This window comes from Mytilinidion resinicola (assembly GCF_010093595.1).
Source record: "Mytilinidion resinicola strain CBS 304.34 unplaced genomic scaffold BDZ99scaffold_16, whole genome shotgun sequence".
Classification (NCBI taxonomy): domain Eukaryota; kingdom Fungi; phylum Ascomycota; class Dothideomycetes; order Mytilinidiales; family Mytilinidiaceae; genus Mytilinidion; species Mytilinidion resinicola.
Genome location: NW_022985452.1, coordinates 105,501 through 126,814, shown reverse-complemented (window position 1 = coordinate 126,814; position 21,314 = coordinate 105,501). Strand labels below are relative to the sequence as shown.

At 53.8% G+C, this 21,314-nt stretch overlaps 9 protein-coding genes across 9 annotated transcripts; 5 read left to right on the top strand and 4 right to left on the bottom strand.

The window, feature by feature from the left end:
• Window positions 1–474: 474 nt before the first annotated feature.
• Window positions 475–1,758, top strand: BDZ99DRAFT_465842 (uncharacterized protein). Its single transcript, XM_033720639.1, has one exon. The coding sequence runs from the start codon at window positions 939–941 to the stop codon at window positions 1,530–1,532; it is 594 nt and encodes a 197-aa protein (XP_033573153.1). The 5' UTR covers window positions 475–938; the 3' UTR covers window positions 1,533–1,758.
• Window positions 1,759–2,771: 1,013 nt separating this feature from the next.
• BDZ99DRAFT_501100 (uncharacterized protein) lies at window positions 2,772–5,565 on the top strand (the record flags this gene model as incomplete). The annotated part of the gene is made up of 3 exons (XM_033723784.1): window positions 2,772–3,081; window positions 3,336–3,433; window positions 3,500–5,565. The coding sequence occupies 3 exons, from the start codon at window positions 2,772–2,774 to the stop codon at window positions 5,297–5,299; spliced, it is 2,208 nt and encodes a 735-aa protein (XP_033573152.1). The 3' UTR covers window positions 5,300–5,565.
• Window positions 5,566–6,311: 746 nt separating this feature from the next.
• On the top strand, window positions 6,312–8,342 carry BDZ99DRAFT_479465 (uncharacterized protein; the record flags this gene model as incomplete). The annotated part of the gene is made up of 1 exon (XM_033722235.1): window positions 6,312–8,342. One exon carries the CDS (start codon window positions 6,312–6,314, stop codon window positions 8,340–8,342), a length of 2,031 nt encoding a protein of 676 aa, XP_033573151.1.
• A 335-nt stretch (window positions 8,343–8,677) lies between these two features.
• On the bottom strand, window positions 8,678–10,456 carry BDZ99DRAFT_465840 (uncharacterized protein; the record flags this gene model as incomplete). Its single annotated transcript, XM_033720638.1, has 3 exons — window positions 10,099–10,456; window positions 9,517–10,047; window positions 8,678–9,461 (listed from the first exon to the last, which is right to left on the bottom strand). Coding segments are annotated over exons 1-3 (1,323 nt in total), but the record flags the coding sequence as incomplete, so codon positions are not given.
• Window positions 10,457–11,280: 824 nt separating this feature from the next.
• Window positions 11,281–12,990, bottom strand: BDZ99DRAFT_573772 (GroES-like protein; the record flags this gene model as incomplete). The annotated part of the gene is made up of 4 exons (XM_033728320.1): window positions 12,559–12,990; window positions 12,092–12,462; window positions 11,623–12,037; window positions 11,281–11,571 (listed from the first exon to the last, which is right to left on the bottom strand). The coding sequence occupies exons 1-4, from the start codon at window positions 12,661–12,663 to the stop codon at window positions 11,281–11,283; spliced, it is 1,182 nt and encodes a 393-aa protein (XP_033573149.1). The 5' UTR covers window positions 12,664–12,990.
• A 131-nt stretch (window positions 12,991–13,121) lies between these two features.
• On the top strand, window positions 13,122–14,235 carry BDZ99DRAFT_91672 (uncharacterized protein). Its single transcript, XM_033729025.1, has 3 exons — window positions 13,122–13,588; window positions 13,672–14,053; window positions 14,183–14,235. The coding sequence occupies exons 1-2, from the start codon at window positions 13,257–13,259 to the stop codon at window positions 14,015–14,017; spliced, it is 678 nt and encodes a 225-aa protein (XP_033573148.1). The 5' UTR covers window positions 13,122–13,256; the 3' UTR covers window positions 14,018–14,053; window positions 14,183–14,235.
• Window positions 14,236–14,256: 21 nt separating this feature from the next.
• Window positions 14,257–16,362, bottom strand: BDZ99DRAFT_465838 (epoxide hydrolase). The gene is made up of 8 exons (XM_033720637.1): window positions 16,014–16,362; window positions 15,780–15,887; window positions 15,585–15,706; window positions 15,492–15,524; window positions 15,138–15,435; window positions 14,952–15,003; window positions 14,854–14,899; window positions 14,257–14,799 (listed from the first exon to the last, which is right to left on the bottom strand). Exons 1-8 carry the CDS (start codon window positions 16,140–16,142, stop codon window positions 14,568–14,570), a joined length of 1,020 nt encoding a protein of 339 aa, XP_033573147.1. The 5' UTR covers window positions 16,143–16,362; the 3' UTR covers window positions 14,257–14,567.
• A 660-nt stretch (window positions 16,363–17,022) lies between these two features.
• BDZ99DRAFT_91584 (pinin/SDK/memA domain-containing protein) lies at window positions 17,023–18,388 on the bottom strand. Its single transcript, XM_033729024.1, has 4 exons — window positions 18,330–18,388; window positions 17,835–18,270; window positions 17,715–17,783; window positions 17,023–17,647 (listed from the first exon to the last, which is right to left on the bottom strand). The coding sequence occupies exons 1-4, from the start codon at window positions 18,344–18,346 to the stop codon at window positions 17,213–17,215; spliced, it is 957 nt and encodes a 318-aa protein (XP_033573146.1). The 5' UTR covers window positions 18,347–18,388; the 3' UTR covers window positions 17,023–17,212.
• Window positions 18,389–18,617: 229 nt separating this feature from the next.
• Window positions 18,618–19,056, top strand: BDZ99DRAFT_523650 (PHF5-like protein; the record flags this gene model as incomplete). Its single annotated transcript, XM_033725817.1, has 3 exons — window positions 18,618–18,634; window positions 18,688–18,862; window positions 18,922–19,056. 3 exons carry the CDS (start codon window positions 18,618–18,620, stop codon window positions 19,054–19,056), a joined length of 327 nt encoding a protein of 108 aa, XP_033573145.1.
• Window positions 19,057–21,314: the final 2,258 nt, after the last annotated feature.

The window sequence follows — 21,314 nt, the reverse complement described above, 5'->3', positions numbered from 1 at the left end:
GAAACGTGGGCAGAGTGGCGATGTGACACCGGTGACTAACGAACATTCGAGGGTTTGATATCATCCTCCTCGGATCTTTAACCGTTCCACGATTCGTAAAGAAGGTTGATGAACGCTGGCTGTGTAGAAGACGAATCTCATTATCGTGATCACGGGACTGAACACACACGCGAGAGCCGGGGGACGCGTGTTACCTCGCTGTTTCTTCAAGGCATGCTCTAAAACGGCGATCCGAGTGACGATAAAATACCGTAACTCTAACACACCTCGAGCACCTCCTCGAATCCCTCGAATCCTTCTAATACTACCATAGAGAATAACGACGACAGGGACATGAAACAAGTGGAGAAATTGCAAGCACCAGACCACTAAAACCCGCTGACAAAAACCCACAGAACAAGAATAAACTTAACCTCCCTGCTCGTCGACGAAGATCCGACGATCGCTGATGATCGCAAACCCACAACTTTCCTACAAGACGAACCTCGTACTCCTCAACAACCGTCGCTCACCGCGAAAATGTGATAGAAGTTCAAAGGATCCGCCTCGACTCGCGGCGCCTTTAAATTTTCTCGCCCTGCCCCTTTCCACGATCTATTTTCAGCCAACCGCGCCGGCATCCGTTACTAGCGGATCCTTAAAACACGCCGCCGATGTAACACCCCTAGAAATTCACGGAAATAACGGCAGCGCACTCCTTCAAATAGATGTATAAAGCATTCTTTCCGCCCTGCTGCCTGTTCGATTAATATCTCACGCTCCACACGTTCGTTTTTCTACATAACCACTTCTCCGTCTTTCTTTCCCCAAACCACAAATCCAGCAGAATTTCTGCCGTCACTCGTTCACCCCCAAAACCTCCAACCTACCTACCATCACGCTCCTTCAAACCTTGCCAAACCACCCACTCGCTCCAACCAACCCCACACCCACCCAAAATGCTCCCCAAATCCCTCCTCCCCGCCCTCGCGGCCCTCCTCACCACCGCCCTCGCCAAAACCGACCTCAGCGGCTGCACAACCTCCAACACCGTCTCCTTCGGCGGCGCCTACGTGCTGTGGTACGTGCCCGGCACGGGCGAGCTGTGCGCGCCCCTCGACTGCGGCGGCGGCATGGCGCCGCCCAAAACCACCGTCCCCGGCTGCGCCGCCTACGTCGGCACCGCCAGCTACGTCCCCAGCTACCTGCCAGGCTACGGCCCTGGCAGCGCGCCGGCGACTGTGAGCGCGTCGTCGGCGTGGGCCACGAGCGCGGTGGAGGCGAGTGCGACGGGGTTGGCGGCGTATACGGTTACGCCGTCGTCGGGAGCTGTAGCCGCGACGACGGAGACAGGAGCGAGCACGTTTGCTGTGATTACATCGGCGGCGAGTCTGTCAATTACGCCAACGGTGTCGGTTGGGGGAAATAACCTCACGGCGACGGCGACGGGGCCGTCGACGACGAGCCAGTTTACGGGGGCGGCGTCGGCGGTGGCGGTGAGGGAGATGCTTGGGCTTGCTGCTGGAGTGGTGGCTGGTCTGGCGATGTTGTAAGCTTAGGGATAGAAGCGTTGTCTGGGGTGGCTAGTCTGGGGGAAAAGTACTGTACAAGAAGCATATTGCAGCATGGGTCGGAGTTTGTAGACTTTTGTTTACTGTAAAAGTAATTGTAAACTGGTTGATTGAAGGAGAGATATGGAGATAGACCTAGGAATGCTCGTACCTATGAAACACTCCATCCCGCCTCACTCGTCTGCCCGTGTTGAGAGCTCTTCTCAAGGCTCCTCCGGCACTGGGCCCATGGAGTATTGCCCTCTGACCGAGCGTGCCCGCGGCACATTCTTTGCCTATCCTAGACGCGCTTGTTTGATATCACGTGATGACATCGAGGCGTGGATCCCGGTGTTGCAGATGTCTCATTCAGATCTCTGAAAAACAAAAGGGAGTGCCCAATGAGAGGGAACGGAAGTGTCCTTGAGGTGTTCCCCGATATATTGATCTTGAGGCCACCTCATGCAGTGTTTCCTTGAATAAAAGCGTCATACATGTACCTCACGAGTCAGTCCACGGACACCTCGCCTACTTCACGGGGAACAACTCGAAGCGCTGATACGCTCTGCAGCACCGGCGGCCGACTAGTCTAGCCGTCAATGTGCTTAGTGAAGCTTATCCCGAGCGCTTGTAGAGCCCCGAAAACGACGGAGGATGATATAAATTGCGATGGACAACCCTAAACATGACAGCCCCGAATACGGGCAGGACCAAAGGACCAAGATGTCGGGCGCTATCTTTAAAAAGGACCTATTGAGGCTAACGAGCTACAGCGATGTTGTGTGGGGCGTATCCTGTACTCCGGACGGATAGAAAAGCAATTCAACTCGAGTGGGGACAGCCCTATACCTTTTGGGGACAGCCCTATACCTTTGGTTCCTTGCAGTCAAGAGCAGGAAGCAGCAGTTGCTGCTTACAAGATGTCTCTTGAAGCACGCGAGCTCGAGCCGCGTCTAGCACTCGGCAGCTGACCCTTAGTCACAATGAAGCCGGTGGCTTCGGCTCCGGCGTGGGAGCTCTAGGGGAAATTGAGGTTGCGGTCCCACGATTCTGGAAGCGTCAAGGCGGCTCGGGTAATGGGCGCCACGCCCTGCGTTGGTGGCGCGCTGCCGAACAGCATGGGGGCTACTGCAGACGGCGCCGGGATGCGAGAGGTGAATTCGGACTGCATGTGGCGAGCATCCGGAGGCCTTCGTCGGCATCGGACGGGGCGCCTTGGGCCTCCCACTCGCGGGCCTGGAGATGGCCGCTGTTTCGACGGCGATAGGGCTGGCTGGCAGCATGCAGACGTGGCCGTCCCAGACGCGATGTCGTGCGTGTCTGCTGGCCGCCATCCCTCGCTGCCATCTGCTTGGATGCATGAAATTGCGGAGACACCGTTCGGGCTTCGGGGGCGAGCCGGGGGGAGCCTGCTGCGACTGGAAGGCCGTCTGCTCCACACCGGCTGCCCATTCACCCAATGGCAGGGCCCATCACGCCCAAGCATCGTGTCGTGCCGAGTCGCAATTGGCCTCCTGTGCTGGGCCCGACGGCAAGCTTTCCACGCTTCCCGGTTCGCGCGCAGGTCAACCGTTGAGTCGTGTTTTCCGTCTCACCTGAAACAAAACCCCAGCACCGCCCGACACCGCATGCCCAACCCGCCCATTCATTGCTACGTCGACCAAGTATCTCTCTGCTCCAGCATCTTCCCGGCGTCTCTTCCAGCTGCAATCTTTCTCGGCCGGTCCATGCCCTAGCGAACAGCCGGCTCTGTTGTCCTGTTGCATTGCTTGCTTTTTTTCCCGGCGTTGCTGCTGTGTGACCTAGAGTATACGCCGTTACCTTTCCTCGAGCGTGCATCGCAGCGTATCATTCCCACCGCATACACCATGAAGCGGCCCTTTTCCTTCAACCTGGCCCCCATAGTGAGTATCTTCCTGCCCCATTGACGCTGCGCGGCGCGCCTCACGAGCTCCTCTGATTTTCCTCAGAAGGTGCCCCCGAAGACGGAGATCAAGGTCGTCAAGAGCTCCTATTCAGTTCCCAAACCTCTGCCTAGACCGGACAGCTGCTCGCCCCCTCCCTCACCCTTCATATGCCGCCGCGCCTTGTCCGGCAAGACCGAGGCCCAGCTCCGCGCCGCCTGCGCCCTTGTTCTCGAGAACTACAAGCCTTCTGGACATGTCTTCGAGGATAACGCGAAGCCGAAGCTAGACTTTGACGGCCTAAACCGCTCCATGAGGGAGAAGAGGAGGCAAGCTGAAGCGTTCTCCCGCGCCGTGGATAATAGCTCCCATCTGAGGAGTCTACCCAAGCCCGAGATTGTTGTGAAGGACCTGTATTCTGGCGCAGGAACAACGCAGGCTGCTACCAAAGCTAACAGCAGTCGTCGAAGAGAGGATCTCCACCCCCATGCCATGGACACCGAGCGAGCGGCGCGGAGAGCCGCAAAGTCTCAGCCATCCTCAGATCGCCCCAAGACCGCGCCGATGCGCAACACTATGGATTCTGACGATTCGTCAGATCTACAAGTAAAGACCCCGCTTACAAGTTCCACGGGATACTACAACAACAATGCCTCAACTGCACCTACGTCAGCGGCTTTTTCATCCTCACCCGGCTCAAAGAGGAACTCTCGGCACGCCTATCCCAACGACAACGCTGTGGCTGACGCCGACGCTGTGGCTGACGCCGACGCTGCTGCTGCCGAGTGGATGAAGCAGGAGCTTGAGAGGCGACGGCAAAACATGCTGTCTCTGGGAGAACCCCCCTCTTTTAATAGCGCCTTTAATAGCACGGTTCGACCCCCAAGTCGAAGCAGGAGTATCAAGGAGGAATTTCGCGAGTACATACGACCCCTAAGCAGATCAGGTTCCAAAGGCTCGATGCGCCATAATTCTTTAGTCGCTCAAGAGCCTCAGCGCAGCTCTGGCCACGGGTGGCGCAGTTGGTCTCTACATCGAAAGACTAGTTTGTCCAGCTTCAAGGACAGCAGACCGAATAGTTCAGGACGAACCGAAACCGGTACTGACGAGGTCCCCAAAGTGGAGCTCAATCTCAACAGAGAATTGCCCCCGCTTCCAAGTCTGGATAAATGGGAGGACCATGCGGCCCAGTCCGCCAAGGACGAGCAGCATGCTCAAGGAACCAGCACGCACATCGCGAGCCTCATGCTTCCCAAGGTTCGCGGCCATCAACAACATGACCAGCATGCTACAGCCCCCCGCCATAAACATCGACGAAGTGGCTCGGACTCGCTAGCACAGACGTTTCCCAAGGACACTACGCTCTATTCACCCGCTCAGAACGTCAAGATGCCGAGGCCAAAATCCAATCTACCCAAGAATCGGCCGAACCCAAGCAGGTACGACTCGTCAATAACCTTTGATAGCACGATGGACCCCACGGAGCCCAGCCGACAGACTACCGAGGAGGCTAGAGTGAGGACGCATCGACATAAGAAGACCGCAAGTAGCGTCTCTCAGATCACGCCCAGCATGAAAGTCAGTATTGACCAGTACCGCTACGAACCACCAAATTTCAGCAGAAAGATCAGCATGGACGTTGCCGGCCGGCCCTACAACGAGCTCCCCCATCCTGATGAGAAGACGGCCCCCAAATCGTCAGGCCACGACAAGATGCAGAAGTTGCGGAAGGCTGTTAGCGGATGGATGCTTAATAAAAAGAAAGACAGGAAGGAGAATAGGACGGACACCTCGGAACAGACCAGCGTCAAGGGCAGCCTCACAGTTCGTAGTGAGGCCGCCCATGCGCCGGTTGTGAAATACTAGAACGGTAATCGATGGGGTGGGCAAAAGGTTGATACCCTATGTTGTAATGCCTGTGATGCGTTACGACTTGACGGCCTTGCATTCCTCCCGACTTGCTCAGGAGTGTAGTTTGGTGATGTAATTAATAGCATAGAATGCTTCTTCTTTCTACCTTTCGTCAGCGTGCTTCGGGAAGCGGGTTGTGCGCTGTATTTTATACACTATTCAATTGTAATAGACCGAGCGACTTCGCTTTGGACATCACATGCTAATAGATTATTCTTACTCAATTTTTCGACCAATCGTTGGACAGCTCAGTTCGGACCTCGATGAAGGGCACGCCAAGCTTCGTCACTCCTTGGCTCGATTCCTCACCTCTTTTCACCGCGTTCCCTAGGTCTTCCATGCTACTCTCATACAGTATCCCGAACTGAGATACCGTCATTGCGTGGAGTTTTAATGAACGGCTGAAAGCGATTGTGAGAGTCTACTCATGATGATCATTGGTTCGATAACGACTCAAGGCAGCCGACGTAAGGTTTCACATCACTTAAAGGCCCGCTTCTAACGTGTTCGGAAGCTTTCCGATAACTTGCCGAGCCTCGACTTGCGATCAAGGTCTTTGCTGTAGTGGATACCCTCGAGAAAAAACTCCAAGCTGCTGAAAGGCGGAGAGCGCCTTAGAGGTGCTACTAGATTTGCTTGCGGAGAGAACTGCTTTGTACTTGATAGCTCTAGTTAAGATTTTGGGAAGGTAATGTTATTACACTTTATTCCTGCGGATTACGTCTTACGTCGTCAATCTTTGTAGGATTCAGAACACGCGCTGCCTAAACTCAATGCATCAACACGTGCCAACACTATCACCACCAAATGCTGCTCATACAACCGACTATCGCTACCACCACAGCCTCTGCAGCTTCTACCGACCTATTTCGGCCGTCTCAGCCTCCCAGCGAGCTCCAAACATCCCTATCGACCTCGCCCAGCTCCAGCCGACAAGATCTTCCTCACTCGTGTCACAGCGGCCCTGATGTGCAAGATCTTGAGCTACGCGCACTCCTGCGGCCACTCCGTCCGCTACCTGCTCTCGCGCTGCCGCGGAACCTACGGCAAGCCGAAGCGTCGGGCCACATACAGCAAGGTCGCGTGTCTGGCGGTCGATTACCTCACTATCGCGTCGCACAACCCCTGCGGACCATGTCAAAATTTGAGATTTGAAAAGAACTGGCAAGCTCGCCTAGACGTCGGACGAACCCTCCAGCGCGAACTCGAGAGCCGGGGACTGGACAAGAATCACATCGCCGAGAGGAAGCTGGCGGAGCTCGAGGAGCAGTACCTCGTCGAGTCGTGGACGAGTCGCCAGCGGTTTCCGCCGATGGAGAAGCCGGGCTATGACAAGCCGTGCCTGAACCCGAGAGTCGCGAAGATGTCGCCGCTGAGGGAGGAGCTGAGGCCGGAAGATGTGGAGAGTGAGGTGGAGGAGACGGATGAAGAGCCATTGAAGCAGTTTGGCGGCACGTTTCAGGCTTTCTTCTTTGATCAGTACGGCCTCTGGGGACCTGAAATTGACGATTTGGCAGCACCAGAGGAACAGCAGATTGAGCTGATCAAGGACGAGCCCTCCGACTCTGCTCTAAATTGTTCACAGGAATCAGGTTGGGACGGTTGGGGTGGAGGCGGTGACGACCAAGGCAATGCGAATGCCTGGAGCGACGCTGCACTGGACTCAGTGAGTCCGGAAATACCAGTAGAGGAAGAGGAGGAGCCCGATGATCTCTGGGATTGGTCAACTTCTCTCACTCCTTTGGAACAGGAATCGGATGGTCAGCCAGAGCTAGAGACGGATGGCGATGTGCTCTACTTCTACAAATACGTTCCGCCGATGTTCAATGCGGACTCGCTGGAGGAACAGATCATGCTCAAGGAGCATGCCGCTAAAGCTAAAGAGCCTACTCCACAACCAGATCCAGATTGGGACTCAACAAACGGAGAGCCTGAACGATACGTGAGCTTGCTGGGCCACCTCAAACAGTACGAAAGCAGTGAGTCACCACCAGAGTCAGAACCAGAGCCATCACCAGAGCCATCACCAGAGCCATCACCAGAGCCATCACCAGAGCCATCGCCAGAACTAGACCAAGAACAAGAGACAGAGCTAGGAGAAGAAGCAGAGTCAAAAGACAACCGAGCGCTCTCAAACGACATCCCACCGCCGTCGGATGTACTCCTGGACACGAAGAAACTAGCCGCGACCACCAACGCTGAGAGCAACGCTGAGAGCAACGCATTCTCCAACCAGACAATCAGCCACGAAAATGCCAATAGCCCACGCGACTCCGATGCCAACGGTGTACACAAAGACCGCATCCTCCGCCAAACACTCAGCGACGAGACCGACGAATTCAAGACCAACGGCGCGCCCTCAGACATCTCCAACACCCCAGCCATCCACGAGAACAGCAGCCCTCACAGCTCCAAGGCCAACGGTGTGCTCCACGACGATATCGGCAGCCAAGCGCCGCGCAACCCGTCAGACGACCTCTCCAGCTCCTTTCCTCCAAGCAGCCCAGGCTCCCACCCCGCCAACCCCGAACCGCACTGCCCTTCTACCACCACGTCCGCTTCGGCAGCCCTCGACACCCCCCTCGCCTCCGAATCCATCCCCCCGGCCTCCCGCCCCCGCGGCGCTCAGCCCCCCGCCGGCTCCCTCGCCTGCAAACACCCGCCCACCGCCTTCGACTACGCCGTGAGATACAACATCTCGCCCACCAACTACCTCGCCGAGCGGCGGCGCGCGGTCATAGAGGCGGAGAAGAGCAAGTTCGGCGAGTCGAATATCGAGGCGCCGCGGGCGGTGGGCAAGGGGGCGGAGATTGCATTAGCGGAGGGTGGTAAGATGGGGTGTGTTGAGACGGCGAAGGGGGTAGGGGAGGGAAGCGAGGGGCAGCAGGGGGGGAAGGGTGAAGAGGTTGATATGGGCAGGGAGAGCGAGAGGGACGAGGAGAGCGAGAAGCAGAGGCGGCGGGCGGGGAGGTTGGATGTGAGGGATGTGGAGTGGTAGGTGGGGGTGCGGTCGTAGGAGGGGAGTGTGGGACGTTATGATTGGGGAGAGGTGAAGGTGAGGGGGTTTAGGAGAGCGAGGCAGAGCTGCTCTGAAGTTGGCTTGCTGATTTTTGAAGAAGCGGGTTGGTTTTGTCATTGGGGTTCCTCTCTGCTTTGTTGGATATCGGCTTGGATGCATTCCGAGAGATAGCGCTGAGTTGGGATGGAGCTTTGCTCGGTTCAGTCCTCGAAGTTATCATTGTAGGATATACGCGTGATACGATAGAGGCCCATTGGAGCTAGGTCTCGTCAGTCCAGTCTACAGTAGTTTCCACAGTCTCTGCAGGCGAGCGTAAGTCGGAGAAATTAAGGGTGATTTTTCTAACTCTGTTATTCATTTCTATCCCGGGTCCGAGAGTCCTTTGCAAGAAGCCTCAATCGCATCTTTGTAAACCCCAGATCAATTCCGAGAGCCCCCACCAACTACCTCTAGCACCAAAGCCCCTCAGATCGACCGACCATTTCCTCGTTTGCACGTGATACCAAAAAACGCCGCATCCCATGCCCACCTATGCCATCGCTGAAAGGGACACTGCGCCGACCTATCTGCAACGCTCTCAATGGTAATTTCCTGGGCGCTCCCGCAGCATCCTGCCGCCGCTCCCACCGCCCATAACGGTATCGAAGTATTGGCCTCCGTCCTCCATTCCCAGCTGTGGGCCCCCCATGCCCATACTACCTATGCCCATGCCCACGAGCCCCTTCTTTCCTTGATACCGCGCTGTGTCTACGATATTGAATTTGCGCCCGACTTCTTTGGCGGACTGCACGGAGCCGGCGATGGACGCGAGCAGCGCTACGAGCTGGACGTCTGACTGCTCCTCTTGGGTCTCACGAGCGAAGGCGGCGGAGTCGGGGGGCGCGAGGATAGGGATTCGGGCGAGGAGGGCGGAGATGGAGCGGAGGATGGGGTGATTCAGAGGGAGTGCGGAGGTGGCATCGGCGGGGGGGTTGATGAAAGGGAGAGAGGGGTCGGAGAGATAGGAGGGCGGGAGGGAGGCTAGATAGCGGCGGAGAAGGGTGATGCGGGTTGAGAGCATTTTTATGGCGTTGGATTTAGCAATCAGGGAGGAGAGGACTGAAGGTAGTCTGTTAGCTAGGGGTTATTTGGTTGGGTGGAGGGGTAGACGTGCTCTCTTCGTCTTCGGCGGTTAGGACGGATGATTCGTCGATTGCGCCTTCGACTTTTGAGGCCTCTTTTGCTTTGCCTTTGCCCTTTTTGCTGCTTTCTTCGGAGGCTTCGGGGGCGGATTTGGGGGATGAGGCTTTAGGTTTTGTGCCTTCTACGGCGGTTGCATTGCCGCCACCTCGCGCGACGAAGTCCACACCAATCATCTCTGCCTCGCCTGTTTCAACTGTGTAAACTAGCTCCCGGAATTTGACTGGCTTGCCCGTGGGCGCACCATCAATGTCCATAGCTTTGTCATTTAGAATGACAGGCCCGGTCTCGTTGATACTCTCGTAGAGGGTCAGAGGTAGCTTCCCACCAGCCTTGACTTCCGCAATAGCGTCCCCAGGGTGGAACATTAGGAGAATCGGGGAGTCGTTATACAGCTCTTGTATCCGCGTGTGGATTGGGAGCATGTGGGATTGGGGTCCGGTGGAGGGGCCTAGAGTGAACCAGCCGACTAGGTCGAGGGCGGGTACTTTGTGGACGTCCTTGTCTGCAGCAAGGTTAGCTTTACTGCTATGAAATAATAAGGCATAATACTCACATTGTTCTAGCCGGCTAGCGAACCATACATCGTCCAGCACAGCTTGGCCCGCGTCGTTCTGGTTGAGCTTCGCCTGGAAGGCCACCTCCATTGTGATTTCCTGTCCATTTTGCTGTCCAAGAATGGCGCCAACTACAGGACCTGGTAGTCTGCGCAGAGTGTGCCGCGTCAAGGAGTCGGTAATTGTGAGGAGGACAAGTGGGTGCAGTTGTACCACTGGGCTGGTGTCCGATGCGCGGGCGGTGGATAGCAGTGGGTTCAGTGGTCCTGTCGCCATGGCGAAGCTACAAGGGAGAAAGACGGAGGTGAGGAGGGCGTAGAGAGCAAAAAGAAAACGAGGTAGCGTGGTGGAGAGAACTGAGAGCTTTGATGGAGAGCAATGTGGGGGAGCTGCCTAGATGTTAATGATCCCACACGTGACGTGACGTCGGCTGCACCTTTTTCCGGTATGGTCCGTGTTATCTCCGGCACATTGCTCGGCGACAATTTTGCGACTTGTCCAACTTTGATCACCATTTCTTAAATAACTCAGCAACAGCACCTCCTATCTTGAATTTGACACCGGGACGTGAATCGCACTGTCAACTAGTATTTTGCAGGAGTTTTTCAAGAGCAAATATGTCTATGTCACCGACTTAGCGGTGGGTGCACAGGACTCCACACTTTTTCGAGCTGCTCACGGCTGCCAAGAGTTGCCAAGAGTTGCCAGAAGAGGAGGCTCGCAGCTTCGTTTTGCCGCCGCCGAGAAGGAAGTTTTTCGCGATCTTGAGCTCTCCTTCAACCTCTTTACCCTTGCAGCGGCATCATTAACAGTGCAGTCGTTATCATGTTCATCTACAGTAGTAGGTATAAACTAGAACAACGTAGGGCCATCAAACAGAACTTAGCGTCCAACGACCTCCAAACGCGAGCGCCAATCCTTGGGGTCAGCTATTTCAGTGAATCAATCAATCGTTCTCTCAATTCCTGAGATCATCTAGCTATATCGTTTTAGTCAAGACCATTACTCTAGTCCTCGTGCTCTTAAGACTGTATTATCCGCACTCATTCTTTAAATAGATCTAACGCCAGTCCAATCACTTGCTAGCGAGTCTAACCCGTCTCTTCGTCTATTCCACCAAAGTACATACTGATTATATGATCCGGACAAACACATAGTCGCGTCAATGTCTAGGATATTGGTTATGTCTCCACGAGGATCTTGATCACAAGATTTCCATCCTTGTCCATGGTTTTTCCTGCGAGCTCGAACGCTTCCTTTGCGGCAGCAAGTCCCTTGAAACGATGTGTTACCATGTTGTCAAGACTTGGAAGAACGCCGAAGGACAAGATCTTGATTCCAGTCAGGTAGGTGTTTGCATATCGGAAGATGCCGATGATGTCAATCTCCCTCAGATGAGACGAGGACATTGGCAGTGTCTGGATTGGAGTGCCCATACCGACCATGATCAACCTACCACCAGGCCTTGTGCTCTAAGCAACAGTTAGTCGTGAGAGGTGTATAATCTCTTCCATATGGCTTACGTAGAGACCGGCCTGCATGCAGGACTCCTTTCCAGTACAGTCGAACGTCACGTCCGCTCCCTCAAAGTCCGGCTCATCGGCACTTGCAATCTCAACGATTTGAGACGCAAGATCTTTTGCAGTAGCAAGCTTTTCAGCAGTCTCGGTCAGGTGGCTACGAGGATTTACAGTGTACCCTTTCGTTGCAAAGCCGTTCTGCAAGGCGTAGTTGACCCTGCCAGCATCGATGTCTGCAATCAAAACAGTAGTAGCTCCCGACATCTTAGCCATTGCTGCGACGAGTAGGCCAACTGTTCCAGCGCCGAAGACGATAGCAGTGTCACCTTGCTCTATCGCGGCTCTCCGCGTTGCATGGATGGCGACAGAGAGCGGCTCGAGAAGGGCCGCAGCATCCATCGATACGTGGGATGGAATCCTTGACGACGTTAGCACCGGGCCAATCATGTTCTTGGTTTCATGCAAAACATACTTGTGGCACCATTTGGCGGGGTGGTTGATGCGTTCCTGGAGCGTTCCCTGAAAGTGAGGCACAGACTTGGCGCTACTCCTGAACCGCATGCCGGGGCAAAGGTTATATCGACCTCGCTGACACGACCGACAGTTGTCACAGGGCACGCCCACCTCCAACGCAACCCGCTCGCCAATCTGAAAGCCAGAAACCGCCTCGCCGACGGCAACGACAATGCCAGAGGACTCATGGCCCAAGGACAGCGGTGCTACAGCTTGCAGATCTCCGTTACGGAACTTGCTGTAATACGAAACATCGCTGCCACACACGCCGGTAGCCTTGATAGCAATCTGGAGCTCATGTGGGGCAGGGTCTGATATGCTTCTTGTTTCCTAAAAGAACTTTCAACGCCATTACACAAACAACAGATACCCCCACGAAGGATTGTGGACTATGGGCTTGGGGCAAGAACGAATGGGGCATCTTACGAGCCGCAAATCCCTTGGTCCATGCAGAACCGATGCTTGAATAGAGGATTTGCCGTAGTGCTTCGCTGGGATTGGATAGATATCCGCTAATGCTGAAGGGGCCATGACTAAAGAGGATGTAGGTAGATATTCAACGGCCTGGAAGCGGAAGGAAGGTGGTTGTCTCGCAACCCCACGGGAGAGTGGAGGGCGTAGTTATAGATTGTCGGCATGATTGCACGATCACCACGAGAACCCATGCTGGCTCCTGTTTCTGGATCATGCATCGGAGAGATAGTGGAAGGCCATGAAGGGACGAGCGCCCACGTCATTAGCTGGGCAAATCATTCTCGAATCATTCTCCCGTGGAGCAGGGGCCGACGGGATGCTCGCGTAGCCTTTGCTTTTTCCCGTTACGCTGTATATAAATGTGGCTAGAGGCCCCAAGCGGACTGTTCACTTTTCCCGGATCAGCACCTTAGCCCTCCGAGGACCACGACGCCTAGAATCTCGTTGGCTGTTTTGCGCTTGCGTGCTGTCTATCGGCAGTCCGTGTGAAATAGCGATAAGGCAGTGCCGAGAGGCATGCAGTGGGTCCATTGCTTCGCCAACCTTCAGCCTGATATGCAACCACCTGTCATTAAACAGCACGCCGTCGGCCTCTACACCTAGCGTGCGCGCGTCCATTCGATGACCGACCAGACTAGAGGCCACGGGGAATGCTTGTTATCTGCCCTTCAATGGATGAAATCTCGCGGAGCATGGCGGCAGGCAGCGGGATGCCTTGGAAACAGTACTCCAGCGCCGCTCTGTACCAAGGACTGACTTCATCTCCAGGGGCTCCCGGTGTGCTGGGACATCGTGCAGGTCGAGCTTACCAGACGTCCAGCGCCTGTAGATGCCGCGATCCCGGTAGTCCTCGTACCATGGACTGCAAGCGAACCTGGTTCAGAATGATCTTTATGCAGCGGCAGACCGGGACGCTCCCGGGAATATCTGGCGGACGACGGGGAGACGCTTCGTGGTGTGCGGCGGCGAGGAGGGTTCATGAGTAAGTCCGCCCCAGAAGGCTCTCTGATTGAGTAGAATACTCTCTGCCGGCAGCTTGAAGACGTCAATGCTAATTACTAACAGCGCCGCCGCTGATAAGAACATGAAGTTTTATATTGCTGGTCGCCCGGACTATCACGACATGGCACCGGTGTCCACAGTACGGGCATTCCCCAATACTTTCTCCCGACACTTATGCAGGTCTCGATGCTTCGAGGAAGCGGTGTTAGTGTTACTCGCCCTCTACCCAGAAAACAGGGCGAGCAGATCAGGCATACCCGGTCGAGCAGACTCGCGAGCCTCGTGGAAGGGCTGCCGTACGCCGGCTGCCAGGGACGAGAAGCGGAGTGTGGGCTCCGGCATGTTCTTGGAGCAAGCTTCGCCGACGGTTCTAGTACTGGGCGTATCGTTCTGTTCTAGGGGCGAATAGCGTGCATCTCGGCGAGATCAACGCTAGAATGGATCAGTAGGCCCTGTTGTTCATCCGAAGCTCCCCAGCTACCAGAGATACCCGTCAGGCCCACCTAGCACAGAACCCGGTGGTAGGGTCAGCACTCACAAGCACATGCTAATACTACTGGCTCCCACGCTCTAGGATTCATGCTTTCTTTCGCCGTTTCTTCGTCGCTGTTTTTGTTGCATATCGCGAATCACTGGGCACGCAGTTGCGGAACATCTCTAGTACTTCATGCATCTAATCACTCTTTATCAGCTGCATCTTTCTTTCCCATCACTATTGACCAGGGCAAGAAAAAAACAGAGCTAATCCTGCACCACGTGTGGCCAGGCATCTTCTTTTGGAGTTAAGGTTCGTCTTTGCATACACTGCCTGAACTGCCGGTCCCGACATCGGACCAATACCAAGATATAGCCTTGAGCCGCAATCTCTGGTCAGGGAGGGAATCATCCTCATCGCTTCAATGATGGGAAACTGCGGCCAGGATCAAATCGACCTCATTCCGAGATCTGATTAACGTGGTCTACAACGAGCTCTTCTTCCCGAACCCTACCTGATCCAACCAGTCTCCTATGATCGCATTGACCTCTTCTGGCTTCTGCGTTGGGGCCCAATGCGTCGCTTCGACTTCTCCTCTCGTCAGATTCGCTAAATACTTTTCCATTCCTTCTGACATGGACGGTAACAGGACTGAATCGAACTTCCCTGCGATGAACAATGTCGGGATTTTGATGTAGCTCCTCTCACCCAAAAGGCTAGGTTCTCGGTCAGAAATTTCATTCAATCACTTCACCAGATATACTACTCACGCTTGGTCTTCTTCCCAATTTTCCTTCCGCTGGCGATACCAGTTTACTAGGTCTAGGTTAGCCATGTCATTCGGAGGCAGTGAGTGTTTCCTAATTACAGGTTCCATGCATTCCGTTCCGGGAATATTCATCGACGTAGTAGTCCATTTCCTGTATTCTGATCAGTCTCTTGTATCCTTCTACTATTCCCAGTCGGCTTTCCCTGAACCGCTTCCTTGGGCTGGGCATCCTCGACACATCGCATGTAGTACAGTGGTGGCGTGAGATAGTCTGATGGCACATACTTTGTCACTGAACAGCCTGGACTTCCCAACCTTCGGTAGGTTCTCAAACAGGATTCCCTTCTCCGGAGAGAAGATCACCTCACCGTTTGGTCCTTTGCCACCATACATGCCATTGAGGAACTGCCTGATCTGAACTTTGGTTTGGATGTGAGCTTCGACCTCGGGACCGGCGAGATGCAGCTGGTATCCGAACTGTGGTACTGGTCCCTTCACGAGATCTTCCGTTGGGTAGAACTTTTCTTTCGGCTCTGTGTATGGCGTGCAAATGGAGAAGACGTGAGAAACCAGCTCAGGATGCCTACAAGAATCAGCATTTCTGTAGTTGCTTCCTGGTCATACGTTCGATACCCTTACCATTGCGCAGTTCGCCAGACCACGAATCCTCCCCTGAAGAGTCTGTCAGCACCAATTCTAAAATCGCTACACATTGGTACACAAGCAACATACCAGTCGTGTCCACCCAGTATGATCTTCGGAGCACCAAGCTGCCTCGCTAGCTCTGCGATATCATCTGCAGCTCTCTTGTAGCCGAACAAATTGATCTTATTTGGCGGTACTCGCGGGCATGCCTGCAAAATAGCTTAGACATAGCTCCCCACCGACTCTCACGATATGCTTCAAGCAGATAAAGCGAGCACTTACAGTCCCCCCAAAGCCCATCAAGTCCGGCGCCACAACTCTGAAACCCCTCTCAAGGAAGAAGGGAATCTGATACCGCCATCCCATTGACAGATCGGGCCATCCGTGAATCTGCGCGATCAATTAGCTTCAAACCCCAATAGCCTCGATGCAGTCTTTCCTGTGTAGCTCCAGGCACCTCGAAATCACCTAGTCCAATCACAAGTGACACCACAGTGAATATATAAATCGACTTACCAAGAACACAGTGCCCTTAGACGGACCCTGCGGTTCCCCATACAAATAATGATATGGTTGCCCATTCAGCAGCGCCGTTTTACGCGCCACTCGCATATCGGAGACAGGATCAATAGGCTTAATAGCCATAACGGCCACCCGTCTGCAGCTGCGCGGCGATATATATGGTGTGCTTTATCGCGGAGATAACGGCGTTACACAGCACAGCAACGTAAGATGATGGGAGTAGAGGGAGGAGGAAATCACACCAATAGTAAGAAGCTAGAGCTAGGAAATATAGGTACAATAGCGGTGCTTTGGATTTGTAGGCATGGCGGATTGAAAGAGCGAGGTGTGCGGACTACTGGATTTTTAGTGATGACGTCCTCGGGGGACCGAGGCACAATCCTGTGATCTGAGAGAGGAAGGTGGAGGCTTTCGAAGCATTGTTGTTCCTCTTCGCGCGCGATTAATAGACTAAGCAAGGGCGATTCAGTGAATCGGCGTCTCCGTATGGTTTATTTGTGAAAAGGCTGCTACGAATGTGTGGATTCAGGTCACTGCACTAAATAGAGCATTCGAGGTGTGAGTGATTTGGGACTAGCATTGTCTGCTAGGGTAGCATTTCAAGAAGCAGTTCTATGCATTTCGTCCCAAACTGTGTGCAGCAATCCGGGAAGCGACGGCCATCCTGCCGTCAGCGCTGTCTCGGTGCATGTACGCACACGGAGCGCTTGGGACGAGCAGGTTGAACCATTCCACCGGGAACCCTCCGCATATGTGACAACACTTCGCTGCATGCAGCATCTAGCACCAGACGGTTGTGAGAGAGATCTGTAAAACCTGTCTTGCATCCACTGCGGGACGCTTGCATTAATTCAAAGAATGCCCGCAGATATGCACCTCATGACCTGCAGACGGAAGTATACAAAAAGGAGGTATCAGGCACTATCCAGAGAGGTCGCTTTTTTGAAAACATCAATCCTGTCCTGGTAGGACAAAACCCATAACCCGACCTCCCGTTCATACCCAATAGCGCAGTAGCTGCACTCCATAGGCTTATATCATACAAGAAAGCATTCCGGCAGGTCCCATCAAAAGGTATGCTAGGAGAGGGAAGGGAAGGTGTGCTGGGGGAGGGAGGGGGGAAAGACAACCTTGGTCCTGGATCGACCGTGAGTGAAGAGATTCAATCCCTAGAACCCAAGCCGTCACTATGTTCAATAGATGACGGTGTCTTCTGTAGCTTCGAGAACGACATCTCCGGCGTCATCTATCGTTTCCTTGCTGGTATCTTTTGCGGTCCCTGGTTTCGAGTTGGTTTCCTGGTCGTTGGCCGCCCCGTCCCTTGTCACCGCCTCTTCCTCTTTCGCCTTCTCCCCATTATCGTGTTCAGAGTCATCAATGACCCGGATAGCAGCACTGTGATCAGTAGTTCCGCTTGTAGAGAGGTTCTCTTGTACGTCCCCGGAGGGAACTGAACCCACCGGTCTTACGGTCTCTGCGTCCACTCGATCGAATGGGCCCACCCCCTCTTTTTCTTCGCGTCGTCTCCTGAAGTCGTCCAGCTCCTGGTCTACGATTGCTTGCGCTTCGTCAACTTGTGTATTGATCTGGTCCTCTTCGGCAGGGGTGATCTCCCATGGTTTGTAGTACTGTGTAGTTGTTAGCGATACAGCTCGATCGGAAGAGACGTAGGTCCCAAGGAGTGGATTCACATGCCAAGCGTGGTTCTGTCCTAGTGTAGAGGAATTGGGCCATGTTTAGGAGATTCGAGTGCCGTATCCGCATCTGGAGAAGTTGTCAGCACCCTGACCCCCGGCCCAACCGTCTTCAACTTGCCGACTCTTCGTCGAATCTCTTTTGCTCCTTTTTCCTCATAGCCACGAGCCTGTCGAGTCGTTCTTGTTTCCTCTGGTCGAACTCTTGCTCCTGGAGCTTGAGCTTAGCCGCCTGCTTCTTCTCAATGTCCGCCCGACGTCTCTGCGAGGTTGACGAGGAGTTCTGTGAGAGAGCGCCTAACATCGCGCCGAGTAGCCTCTGGCCCCGTTTCCTCTCCACCGCGGCAACATTGCCCTGTCCGCTCCTGCGCGTCTCTGCCGCTCTGTCCGGTATAGATTCTCTCCGAGCTGGGGGATCGTCCTCGGTGCTTAGTCGACGTCGCTTGCCATCCTGCTCTGAGAAGGAAGATTGTCGGCGTTTGAGTCCATTCGGAGGTGAGGCTGGGGTCGGCGGAAGGTCTGCAGGTTCCGGGAGAACCACGGCAGATGCGATGGACCTAAGAATGTTTAGCTAGACTGCTCTATTTACGAAACCTAAGAGAATGGTTAGCATTACGGTATGTCGTCCGCCATAGGAGTAATGGTGGTTGGATGAACTTGTGACGGAGTGTAGCAGGCAGATGTTGGTGGTATAGAAAGTTCGAGGCTGCAGCTTAACCCCAGTCGGGTGATTTATAATGCCCGTCTCGCCCCACGCCACTTATCAACCTCAATTCACCTGCACTTTCAACACCTGCACATAACCCCGCCACATATAAGATCACGGAGAGGAACAGCACTCCTAAACCCACACAACCTCACTGTTACTCCTGGACACGCCTTCGACCCCGACCTACCCACCACCATGTCTCGCCATCATCCGTACGTCTCCCCGCCTTCCTTCTCCTTGATATCAGAGCTGACCTTCACTGTAGCGACTTGGTCATGTGCCGCAAGCAGGCTGGAATCGCCATCGGACGCCTGTGTGACAAGTGCGATGGCAAATGCCCGGTTTGCGACAGCTACGTTCGTCCTACGACCATCGCCCGCATCTGCGACGAATGCTCCTTCGGAAACTACCAGAATAAGTGTGTGGTCTGCGGTGGTGACGTAAGTTTCGACCGACAACCCATTATATCACTATGATAACTAATACGTTTGAACTACAGGGCATCTCCGACGCGTTCTACTGCTTTGAGTGTACACGACTCGAGAAAGACCGGGACGGTTGCCCTAAGATCATCAACTTAGGCAGTTCGAGGACGGATCTCTTCTACCAGAAAAAGAACTTCAGAAATCACTAACGATAAGGTACGTCCGGTCTTCAAGCATAGACGGGCGAGACTTCGAGCATAGGCGGGCGGAATTCCTTTCAGGAAAGGGTCTCACTAGAGGCATGGGCTATTATACCAGAATGGAACAATTTGGGGGGCGACAACGGAGTCAGTCTCTATCAAAAGTAGGCTTCGGGTGGAGTTAGGCCTATTTTCAAAATGAACATCATAAATTGACTTCTATCAGTTCCTCCATATTTGGTATAGGTGCAGGAACCATCGCAGATCATTGGAAGCCGACGGTGATTACAGTGCCTCTTCGTAAGTGCGTACAATCTCTTGGCATTCTTTGTGGTCCCTCAACGTGTATTACGAAATATGAATGAGGGGAACATCCATGATTTAGAACGACTCATGAGCTCCTTGAGCCACCTCAGACGACGCCACCTAGGGGTGTATTACTCATGATCGTTTTGATCGAAACGCCCTTCATTGTTTGTCAGTTATTTCAAATAATGCCGAAGGCGAAGGAAAGACAGCAACATAACCAAGGCGTTTCCATACCGACCAAACCACTCCACTGTGCTCTGGCGAGGGCGCGTTATCCTCTCATAAAGCTCCAACTCCACCTCCTCCAGCCCTTTCGTGATCTCATCTCCTCCCACTGGGTCTATTCCTTGACAGTTCGCCCTTGCCCACAAAAGCGCGAGTATTCGTAAGGACTCGGTCGTATTGTTGTCAAAGCGCATAATAGACCGATGTAGTGCGCCCGCTTGGACCAGCTCCTCGAGAGCCGTTGCGAAGTCCGGTTCCTGATCGTCTGGCTCGAATATATGTACGAACGATTTCTCCGTTGCACCAACATCACGAATGCTTCTCCAAGGATGCTTCGTATCGAACAGAGTGCTTAGCATGCCGTTGCTTTTCGGATTTCCCAGATCACCCCGTAGATGAAATATCAGCCTCGGATCCACGGGCATTATGTCTACGCTCTTAGGAACGCGTCCCGGCCTTGTCAACAAGACCAGAGGTACCCAGATGTCCTTCTCGTGACCGGGTATTACTTCGTAGCATGTCAGAATCGTTGGTCCAGGTGCCTCTGCCTGCGAAGGCTGCCTCGCGAGCGCCGGCGACAGTTCCTTCGACAAAATCTCCGGTATTGGAACATATTCCCTGTTCCTCCATTGCTCCGCTGCCTCCTTGAGTTCAGGTAATAGGTTTTTTTGAAAGAGGTACAAGATGTGGTTTCTTTCTTTAGATTTCTCCCTCGCCTTCTCTTGCGTCTTTAGGAATAGATCTCGTCGTTTACGTGACTCTTCCAGAGGGTCGAGGAAGAAGTAGATTTCATTCCCTTTGGAAACGGTGTTCCCCATTCTTGGTCTACCGCGTAATATTCTACTTCATACTAGAAGCTTTAGGGTTTTAATTCAATGATATACTTACAAAGAACACGTCAGCGAACGCTCTTGTGTTGTAGTAACTTCACTTGCTAAATCTATTGTCCAAGCACCTTCAATAAGCCTGTTGCTTCACTTTCTAGGTGTGACTCGTGACAACAAGCCTTTGGACTCGTCGTTTCCTCGGACACATGTCAATCTTAATAACTTATCCGCCCCAACCCAAGCTGAGAACGAAGATGATAGCTGTCATCTTCCTTCGTTCCTTATTCCTGATTCATTAATTATTGATTCCGAACTCCTGAAAGCCCCCCTTCATCCCACAATGCCGATGACCGCCAACGTACGAGTGAGCTCTCATCCACCTTCCACCAGCAAGCCATAGCATCTGAACATTGGTGGAACTCGAACAATATGTACATGAGCGCCGGGTTCGCGACCAGCATTGCTTGCTGTAGGTGATTGTCACTATCCAACATTACGCAAAGGGCAGGATATCTGTACTCTCACGCTCCAATGTCACTCCTAGAGGGGCACGTTCTAGGTTTTGAACTACAAACTCTCCGCTCATATGAACTGTCGATTCACTGGTTTATTGCAACCGACCAGCCGGACTTCTATTCCTGTTGTAGAGGGACGAGAGAAGTTCATCGCCAAACAGCCGTGGATGTCGCCGGAGCCTGACCGTCCACGTGTCAGTCAAGTGACCCGGGACTCGACCGACGCGTTGAAGGCATAGATCGAAAAGGCACCCTGGACGCGAAGGAAAAGCATGAGACTCGATGATAGACGAAGGCCTGAATCTGATTGTTTGACCGATAATCGACGCAGGCATATGAACAGGCAGTTTTTATACCACCACCAGAAGTGCACAGCTCCCAGCCTACCCCC